Here is an 11,317-nt window from a genome sequence, read left to right on the forward strand (position 1 = left end):
TTTTTTAGCATTATATAGCGCAAACTAGACCCAATACATCGGGTATCAGAGCGCTTTACAAGAGCACTAGTTTCGTTACACAAGGACACGTACATTTTTGTTAGGCACGGGGAGATTAAATGATTTGCCCAGAAGCACAGGATGTTGGGTGCCGTTGTCGAGACTCGAACCCGGTTTCCCAGCTGCGAGGTTGATCGCTCTTGCCGTAAGGCTACATCCTCTCCCCTGGTTCTATAAATGGTTGCCACCTTTATTTTGGTAATATAAAGATAGGTGATGATGAATACCGATATGCAAGTCGGTAAAATCCCATTATGAAAACTTACACTGAATTTGGGAGTGACAGGAGATCTATTTAGATGGGTAACGGTGAGCTACAGTGGGAACGCAAAACAATCAAGAAGAGTGAATGTTTGGACTTTGTCTTATTACAAGCAATACATTAGGATTGATCATTTGGTCACTAATGTAGGTTGCTTAAAATTATATCTATGACACTGGATTTTGGTGGATGGTTAGTAATGACGCAGATCAGCAATATCTTCAGTATTAAGTAATATATTCTAAGATGGCACCCATTTGAGGGATGATTATGAGCACACACTGTTTAGAGGTCACAGACAGAGTTGAAGTTAACAGCTTTCAATATAGGAGATATATGGGACTTGAGGAAAAGCTTTAGGAGTACTGAGGACTCTATATGACAACGGGACTCAAAGCTATCTAACTATACAGATTGGAGGGGAAGTTCATGAACCATTATGGCAGAAACCGATGATGCATCGTGATGAACAGCAGTAATGATAGTAGTCAGGAACAACGCTAGTGTAATGAAACAGTCTATGATGGTTTCCGTTTTAGGGATGATTATGAGCCTGCACTGCTAGGCTGTTTGGAAGTCGCAGACAGATTTGAAATTAATACATTTCATAGTAGAAAATTAATTTGATTTGAGGGAATAGTAAATCTTAGTGTTGCCAGCACCTTGTGCAAGAATAGGGATTTAGAAAATCATTCCTTTGCCCAGTTCACCCCCATCTTTTGCTGAATAATACTATGATACCGACTCTTGCTGTACACTGGGCTTTGCTAACCAGGGCCAGTGCTATGTTTAAAAAGGTACATGTAATAGGAAACACTTACAAATGGCAATGACAGACCCTATAAGTTCCTAGTCGATAATAGGGGCAGGGGGTGCAACCTACCCTTTAAGTCCCTAGTATATAATAGGGCACTGAGGTTTAGAGGCCCAGCAGATTTACTGAATGTGTGTGCTGCTGTGTGCCAGCTGTCATTTTAAAGGCAAGCTGGCTTTGCAGATGGTCTTCAAAAGTCAATTGTGTCAAAACTCAACTTTGGTGGTATGGGCACTTTAAAAGTGAAAATCTACCTTATTTTTACATATTGGGCACCCACCATGTCTTCCATAAGTGCTCCAGCGCAGTCGGCCTCAAACTTTGAATTTGTCCCGGCCATGCGCAACCAGAAGTTTCAGAGTTGCGCTATATGTTTTAAGGCACTATAAAGTGGTTAATCTTTAAAAATTCATATCTTTGGTTTTCATATATTGGATTTTTGTCGTTTTGGTGTCTATTTGTTCATAAAAATATTTCCTATTTTTATAAATTGGTGTGGGATTTTTACTGTTTGTTATGTCTTACTTATGTGATGTATTATTGTTTTTAGGATGCTTAACACTCCTGTTTCCTAAGTTAGGCCGGACTGCTCGTTGTCAGCTACCAAGGGCTGAGCAAGAAGCTAATGTAGGAGACCTTTACTGGACGCTATTCGGTGCTGGTGACCTTATTACTAGTGGTAGGTGCATACTTACCCCTACCAATAACCCAGTTTCCAACATAGGGGATTTTAATGCCATATAGCGATTTGAATAGTAGGGGAGTTATATATTCCATCATGGGGGAACCTCATGAAGCATCATCGAAACGAGTTTTTTTTTTTAATGAAATACTGACCACGTTGAGCAAGATTGGACTTTAGAAGCGATCACTGCGACAAAATGGCCGTTACGCTGCTAGACTGAACAGTGAGGTGTTGCGGATGTGCTGATTCTCCACAAGTAAATGTTTGGGGCTCTACATAGAATTTAGGTAACTGGTTTGATTAGAAGACACTGCTGGTAGACTGTGCTCTTTTCAAAGTAAATATATGTATATTCCCTACTGGCGGTCGCCAGTAGGAAGTTATAGTTAGGACCTAGTTCCATAGGAATTTTTTTTTTGACTTGGCTATAACTTTGACGTCGTTTGACCAATCTGCATGAAATTCCCAAAAAACGTTTTACGTGGGTACTATTGCTAAGGAAAGTCTGGGGGTGATCAGTGCAGTGGGGAATGAGAATTTGGGGTGCAAAATAAGATTGCAATGTTAATTCCCATAGGAACCTTTAGCCACACCTACAGCCCAAATCACTGAACGAAATTATACCAAAGTTGGCAGGGAGGTAGAGGTCGGTTCAAAGGAAGTGCCTTTTGCTTATTTGGTGTAAATCCGTTAAGTAGTTGCTGAGAAATTTAAGTTTAAAATTATAGTAATATCTCTGGCCATACATATTTCCCATTGGTTTTGTGAATGCACGTGCCAACGGGAAAGCTCCGATTGTCTGGACACAATCTGAATAGAAAATTGCAGCCGCCATTTTATCTATGGGAACGGTTCCCAGGGCTGAAAATCATTGTGTGAGCGCCCACATAAGGGGTCAAGGTGGAAATACTCTGACCCCATGGTGAGAAATGGGGGTGTTAGTGACAAGTTATGAGTCCAGAATTGATTTTTTTTAATCATGCATGATTTTCTGTGAAAAAAATCAAAGGTTACAGGGATGTTATAGTTAGGCTGATATTTCACTCATAAAACACCAGAGAAATTCAGCAGTTATAGTTAGCTGAGCCAACTATAACTCGCGTCCCCGCAATGCACTGCTTATGACCTCACATATGACATCACTCATGACATGGTTAGTGACATCACTGATGACATCTCAAATGACATCATCCGGTGACTGAATGTTTCTAAAAAGTTTGAATGTTAAATATATATGTATATATACACCAAGGTGTATTGATGAACCAGTGGGTGTATGAGTGCCCGTATGGATGATTTAGTGGGTGTGTGATTCAAACATATATATATATATTTTTTTCAGTGAAACAAACCAATGGTTACAGGGACATTACAGTTAGGCTGATATTTCACTTGTACAAAACCAGAGAAATTCTGCAGTTATAGTTAGCTGTGCTAACTATAACTCGCGCCCCCCAAATACACTGCTTATGATATATAGTTATATATAGTTTTTGACTGATTTGCTCCGAAGCTTTGGTTATGGACATTATGTGGGATGTGGTCACCGACTGACGATCCCTATTTGCAGAGGTCTGGTTGATCTATTTAAATAGGGAGGAAAATTCCAAGATGGTACCGTAACAGGGGGAGTCATGTTGAGGAAGAAGTAACCATGATTAAATGACTTGAGATGTTCTTTGGATTAGAAGGACATTAAAGGAGAGTTGGCTTATGTTGATAGGGACTCAAACTTATTATTGAATGTTTTGATTTGAATGTGAAATACATTGCTGTACGCCTTGCTCTGTCGTTTTTGGTATACATAAACATGGAGGACACTTCAAACTCATGCTGTAAGGAGGGGCGACATACGGACTGAGACAGTGACTAGGATTCAGTGAAGAGAGTTGATCGGAAAAAGGGAAGGTTTTGGGTATATGGTGCATTCACATCTTAGGTATTTTGGTTATTAAGTATGAAAGATCAAGTAAACAGGGTTTTGCTAATGCAATATACGCTGAATATTTAGATGATTTGTTATTCAAAGGGTGTTATGTATGTGCAATCCACGTGTTATACTTAATTGGTTGATTGCTGTTAGGAAGCAGGGTTAATGTTTTAACAGATTAGCTCCCACTGTTCTACATATTGTTTTTAAATCACACATGCTTCATATTGGGGATACCAGAGCGATACAAGTTTAAAAGATGATGAAATAGATTTTTATGAAATGTTTAAGAGCAGTTATATATGCACATATATTTTTATTGTAGCAGATATGTCACTTGACATGGGTTATTAAGGAGCTTTTTCATGGCTATAAACAATATGAGAACAGTCAGAATCTATGTAAGTAGAATCAGTAATAATGCAACATTATGGTTGATATACGTATAATGCAGCTTACCGTTTTAGATCTATAATTGTGTGCCAAAGAAAAAACGATTTTGGCCCTCAATTTTGTAATGAATATGTTGCTATGAATATGGAAATGAATATACCAAGAGTAAAGAATATTTTGACATTGTCCAGTAGAAATGCGGATGGTTATGTCAATGTGGAAGATGTTGGGGATTTTGGTTATCTGCTCCTGGGAAATTAATATATATCCTGTATGCTTTTAAGTGTTTAAATCTGCAAATATTTGTCTATATGTTTTTGCATCCCTGATGAAGTCCCTTGTAGGGACGAAACGTGTTTCCTTGGCTGGGCTTTTTACAAGACATAAAGAAGATTGTAAAAAGTATAAAGATTTATTCTTCAATCAACTGTGTTTGATGGACGATATGTAAATGGATGATGTCACCATAGCATCACAGGCATTTGGGATCTCAACGATTTGAAGTGTGACAAAGGAATCAAGGACTATACTAAATTCTGAGAGCTTCCCTCTGTTATGTGTTTATTATTACATGTTATTTGGTTTTCTTGCAGTTGAACATCGAGATTTAAGAACCAAAGTTGACTTAGTATTTTATTTTTTACTAGTGCAGTTGGGTATGACCATTACTGCAAATTTTCTAAATTGTTCAAAAAATACTAAAACTGGTCATGGGCACTTTCATCCGACTCCCAGCAGAACCTAGGATAAAGTTTACATTTTTTTTCTACCACACAACGCTTACTGGGAGAAAAAATCTAGGATACCCGAGGAGTGCCCTCACTATATGCCCAACACAAACTTGTTATTAGAGGCTCCAAACCGTATCACCCAACGAGCCTTCGTATGCTAGAAATATAGTAGCAGATCTCGGATTCCAGGCTGTCAAATTCACTGAATCGAAGCCTTATGGCAGAACTTGAACTAGTAAAGATAGCTTTTAACTAAATTGCACACTTTAGAAGTAGTCAGTGAAGAATATCGGACCAATACACTCTCAGTTCACAGACTGAGGTCTGTCACCCCCGCCCCGCCTCCAGTTTTTATTCCATCCTGCACAGACTCTAACTGGAGAGCATGCTCAAGTACTGAGCAGACACAAGGAGTACTGAAGCACTCTACAAAAATGTTTACGTTTATAAACGTGGACTTTTTGTAGCCAAGGTAGAAATAGAGGCCTACTTTGTCTCCAATTAACGCCTAAACAACAAAGTGGAAGTGTAAAGTTAACCTGAACCCACCTTTAAAGAAAGTTCTAAGGCCAATTTACACAGCCTCTGAACCCAAAGCCCTGCTAGGCATTACACAAGCAAGTTTTTGCAAATTGGCAGACCCTAAATTTGTGAGTACTAAGCAAGTCACAGAATGGTCACAGTCTAACCTCCCCACTCTTTCTCAGCACCATTTTGCTTCCGCTAAAAAAAAAAAACATGCCACCTATAACCTGATTGCTGCCTTGTAGATTTATTTTCCTATTCTTTATAGCTGCATGATAAACACAAATATGCTAAAACATCAAAATAACATCAACACAAGTCTTTACATTAATAACAAACATTTCGTAAAATGTTCTATTTTTTATAGAGAAATCCACATGAGATAGGATAGCATTATGGCTGGGGCCTGCATCAGCCCCCTAAGCCTGCAAGTGCACTCATTTGATTATAACTTACATTACAGATAAAATACTACAGCTTTGTTTTAGACATATATGAACTAGTTTCTTAACTTGTATACAGATTAAACGATCTCAAAACTATGGTACTGTATTCGGGTAGGCAGTGGCTTATCCTGGTTGTGAAGCAGTTTTAGCAAGCTGGAGGAGGAAATAAAGCTCCGTGCCTGACAGGGCCTGCCTGTCTATGCAACACCAGCAGTAAACAACAGGCCCTGAAGCAATTACTGTCATTTTGTACTCGCCCTCATTAGGTTCATGTGCATACATGTGTAGAATGTGATATTACAAACATATGCATTACTCAAAAAACCATTCCATTCGCCTGACATACTAATATAGCATGGTATGCATGCTAAATTTATATATACTGAATTTTATTTCAAACATCCGACAGTGCCACCAAATATAACTATGCAAGGGCTGAGTGAATACATACAAATATAAATAAAGGGTCGTTTAAGGAAAGCAAGAGATGCCCAAATATATCATCTTTATACTAATGGTTACATGATTAACATACGAAATGGGGCACCAGCATTTAAAATTGTGTGCGTCCCAATTTGTAGTAAAATAATATTCATTAATAATAAGCCCATAGCACTGTACACCATTCCCTCGTGAAATCAAAGCAGGTGTGTTTACTTCACGTTAAATCGAAAATATGCCTTTCTATTCAAAATAATGAGACCTCGTCTAACATACAAGCAGACCTGCTCGTTTGCACAAGCAAACGTGGGAAAATGACACATTAATTACCTAAAACCGGCTATCAACGTACGTCTTGCATTTGTTATCAACGTACGTCTTGCATTTGTTATTCAGTAATCTAAATCTTTTAGCAGATATAAGAAAAACAATGGCATGCCCACCTCCCCCATGTTATGGCTGTTCACTGAGGCCGACAGCAGCATACAACCAAGCTGAAACTTACCCAATCTGCAAATTCCAGAGGCTTGGAAGCTTAAGGGCTGTGCTTCCATCTGCTGAAGGTAGGAAACAAAAACACCCCTATGTCACTGGAGGAACGATCCACAATTCCTCCATGTTTCTCGACTGTATCCACCATCAAATCCATGTTGCAGAAAGGGCTGGTTAGATTTGTTAACAAAAATGGACGAAGATGTGCAGATTCCGGTTTCCCGTTTTAGGAAGTAAAAGCTGTTCTCACCAGGTTCCCAAAGGCAAAATATTTAGTGATCCAGTCTCAGCTTTACAGCCTTTGTTCTTCCTTTTTCTATATTCATTACCGCTGCCTTCACTCTCTTCTTGCTGCTCTCTCCCCCCTCTCACTCTGAGGCCTCTAGCTTTCAGAACAAGATGCAGATGCCAGCTCACATTTAAGAGCACACACTTTTTTTTTTTTAACACAGGAAAGGGCTTTTACTATCCAAATTATTTGCGGAGCTGCAAAAACGTAAAAAAAAAAAAACATATTATTCGCATGGCGTTGGAAATCAAAGAATCTATACGTGAAATATGTAAAACGTGTCATTTGCAATCCCCGTGAGCTTTTAAAATGTCTACAACGCTAAGAAAGCGTGAGTAAAATGTATATTCCTTCGACAAATGCGATAATCTTATGAGAATTAATTACTTCAGCGTTGTGCATGTAAGACATAGAACCACTGCATTAGCAGCACTACATGAATTAAGAAAAAACAGTCTCACTCGTCCACATTTGGACTCAAAATGATAAATCAAATAAATACTATTTTGGGCACTATGTATGATCATAAACAGGCCCATGGTGTGATACCCCAATTCAAATACAATACTAATGCCTACATGCAGCTGAATTGGTGGGAGTGAATGCTGCAGAATAACAAAGCAGGCAATTCATAATGTAAAAAAGGCATTTTAAACTAAAGTTTAACAGCAGCTTCTGCTTTACGTTCATGTGCATATGTTCAAGTTTAGGAGTGAAACTAAAAATGAAATGCTGCATGTTTTCATAGCTCCAAAGTTATGCCCAGTGCCACGTGAACCTTGACCTTTCTGAGGATTTTTTTTTTTATACAGGGGCTGTTACTGCCAGACAGATTATTAGTAACAGTAATGTAGATAAGCTCCACCAACCCGCTGAAATGGCCTACAAAAATACGTGAATTGTTGTAGTTTGGCAATGTAATTCTTTAGCTCATGCAATGGCGAATTTGCATTTCTGGCCTGCTGTTATTAGAAGCAGCAGCTAGCTTCCTTTATAAACAAAAGAAAGCGGTACCTGTTTCTCTGAGCATGCAAAATAAAACTGTGCCACAGGCACGTAGCAATTACCAAAACGGTGTTGCACTTTTACCTAACAAATAATAATAATAAAAAGGGAAATCTCTGCTGTCATGCGTGCATTAAGAGACAGAACTATTTAACATATGTCAGACACGACTATAAAACAGAAATAGTCCTTATCAGGGTTGTCCACATACCAGTGATATTTGCCTAAAGTGCATTCGTACTGTGTGGGATGGCACCTCTGCAAGCTGCTCTGCCTGTGGCTGCCATGGAGGGAGGACAGCCCTCACTGCAGCTCAGTGCCTGCATTGTTCAATAGGGGCTGAGCTGCCTGAAACCGGATTGAGCCAGTTCTGGTCACCCTACATTACAAAGCTATGGCAACCCTCGCATATTCGGCAGTGTGTGCTGAGCTCTCTTGTTGTGCGGCTCTGCGGAGGCTGCTGCTGTCCACGTTTGAAACGTTTTTAATTGTATCCGTCGCGTCTTTTGCGTAAGTCAACATCCGCAGCGACAACTTTAGACGGCGGTACAGCCGCTCACCTTCCCGGGTTCGGTAGCCGGCGATTGCTGACGGAAAAAGCAAGGGGGGCCACGGGAAAGACTTGAGCCCTGCCGGGCTGAGAGCCTCCTTACTGTTTTGTAGTCAGGCCCGCAGCCTCGGCGGCAGCCATAGATGTGCACAGATTCACCACGTACGTAAATCACTCATTTCCTCCAGCGTCTCCCCCGCACGCCCAGTCAGAGAAAAAAAACGCCCCTTGTTCGTCTGCCTGCGCCGCCATTTTACAATGGCCTCCAGAGTAGCGTACGTTTCCTTGGTCGCAAACGATTACGTATTTTTTTCTAAGTAGAAAACGTCGCGTGCTCTTTACAAACCACCACAAAAGACCCCAAGGATATTTACGTACAGATGCCGACAGCAGCGGTTTAGGAGGGACACCCTTTTTTTTTTTTAAAGCCCATATACATTTTATTTCATGTGTCTCACGCCTAAAATCTACTCTTTAATGAGAATCAATGGGAAGAATCAGTTCTCCAAAATGTTCCTCGTACAACGAACAAAACGTTGACACGAATGCTCAGCCCAACCGCATGCTGTAAAGCCGAGTTCCCATGAGTTTTTGTTTTTAATTTATTATTGTTTTTGTACTTAATTGTTTGTTTCTCCAAGAACAAATAGATACCGCTCATCCGTCTGAGTCTCCAAGAAGGGTCAGACTGAGTAGTTTAGAGCCTCCAAAGAGAATTGGATAGAGAGGTTTGATATTTTTTCGGGGTGATGGGTACGTCAATCTATTTGTTATATGAAAGTTATATGGTGATCAAATCAAGAGACCATCGTGTCATCTTTTTGTTTTGTAAACTAATTTTATTGAATTTGTAGGGGTCAATTCAGGATTTCCACGTGATAATGGACATGTGAATAATAACGTGGAAAAAGGAGAGAAATTACAGTCCACGTCTTATCCAATATTGTAGGTTTACACACAATAAACAAAGACAAACACAACATCCGCATCCAACCAATCCCCAATCTGTGCCTTGTCACTTGACCATCTCTCATGATTACTTGCGTCACAGTTGCTGGTTTAGAGTGGCTGTGTAAACCCTCCATTCTTAACAGATTGTTCCCACTTCAGGCAGTAATAAAGGATCTTCTGTGGTGTGCATCTTCAAGGGTATGTTCCTATATGTGTCCCACTGTTTCCATATTTTAGTGTGCTTGTGAGGAAACCCGCGGGCAATGAAAACTGCCCGTTCAAGTTCCATTGCATAATCCATGCTAGCCTTCCATTTCGATACGCGAGGAAGGTTTTCAGCCGTCCAGTGTTGCGCGATATCCCTTTTTGCTAGTGTCAAGCCGGGGAATAATATGTGTCTTTTATAGTGATTACCCCCAATTTCATCTGTGTGGTGTAGGAGTGTAAGTTTGGGAGATGGAGAAATATCCAATTTTAAGACTGCAGATAGGCATTGTAGAACCTCCCCGCCAAAATCTGTCAAGAGTGGGGCACATTCAGACAGTATGTAGGAAGGTGCCCTCTTCTGTGTGGCAGCTGAGACACTGGGGAGAGGTGATCATTCCAGCCGCCATAGTCTTATGTCGAGTGTTGTACACCCTGTGTAAGCATTTAATTTGTATATACCGTAATCGGGTGGGTATTGCAGCTCCCTGTGGTGATTGGTTTGCCTTGGACCAGTCATTGTCGTCTATAGGTCCTATATCTGTGTCCCATGAGGCCCGTAAAGAGGCTAGGGTTGTAGGACTGTGTGTCACTAGGGTCTGATAGATTTTAGGGATTCAATGGTCTCCCAGGTCCCCCATCAGGAGCTTACCCTCTAGCGGACTAAACTCGGGTAAGGCTGTCAGGTCCCAATGTAGGACTGCAAAGCATGACATAGCTGTAAATATTTATAAAATTGAGAGAGGCATAGAAAATTCCCCCTGGAGCTCTTGGAAGGACTTCAGGGTATGGCCCGCATAACGTCCCCCAGGGTTGCGATTCCTATGTTATCTCATCTGCTGAACTCATGTAAGTCTGCTACTTGAGGGAGTAGGTGGTTTTGCCACAGTGGCGTATCCCATGTACAGCGTCCCTACCAGCCCATACAACGCAGTGCCTGTCACCAGGACAAAATTACCACCAATGTAGCAGGGGGAAGTCCCTTTGGGGCCGCTCTGCAATAAAGGAAAGGGTATAGGGATGGTTCCCTCATAATCCACCGTTCAATCTTATAGGCAGGTTCGTCCCTAGGTCCATACCACCACTTATTCAGGACCTGTAACTGTGATGCCACGTAGTAGGAGTGTATGTCTGCTGTGCCGATGCCGCTGCAGTATGTGGATTGCATACATGTACGCAGGGCGACTCCAGCTGTGGAACCTCCCCACATGATTTGGCCCAGGGCTGCATTCATTATGCTATATAGGGCATCGCGTCTCACCCAGGCTGCAAGCGGCTCAACCGCTAGGGCAAATAAAAGAGGAGAGTGGGGACAGCCCTGACGTGTGCCACGATTTATAGGAAAATGATCTGAAATTGTACCGGATACCCGCACAGACGCCGTTAGGTTGGTATAGAATAATCTAATCAGTGTAGTGAGACGAGGACCCATGTTTAAATGTTTTAATAGGATGAATATATAGGTACAGCTTACTGAGTCGAAAGCCTTGTCCATGTCCACAAGGAGCAGGGCAGCGTCACTGTCCACACGGTCGATAG

At 40.9% G+C, this 11,317-nt stretch overlaps 1 protein-coding gene across 2 annotated transcripts in view; it reads right to left on the bottom strand.

Annotated features, from left to right (window-relative positions):
- Window positions 1–8,914, bottom strand: part of ZNF532 (zinc finger protein 532) — a 368,986-nt gene extending 360,072 nt beyond the window's left edge. For both annotated transcript variants that reach the window (XM_085630431.1, XM_085630440.1), the window contains exons 1-2: window positions 8,285–8,914; window positions 6,793–7,265 (exon numbers count right to left, since the gene is read on the bottom strand). In XM_085630431.1, coding sequence (XP_085486557.1) covers window positions 6,793–6,841 — 49 coding nt within the window. In that variant the 5' untranslated portion in view covers window positions 6,842–7,265; window positions 8,285–8,914. The remainder of the gene's footprint in view (window positions 1–6,792; window positions 7,266–8,284) is intronic.
- Window positions 8,915–11,317: the final 2,403 nt, after the last annotated feature.

This window comes from Triturus cristatus, chromosome 2_1, assembly GCF_964204655.1.
Source record: "Triturus cristatus chromosome 2_1, aTriCri1.1, whole genome shotgun sequence".
Classification (NCBI taxonomy): Eukaryota; Metazoa; Chordata; class Amphibia; order Caudata; family Salamandridae; genus Triturus; species Triturus cristatus.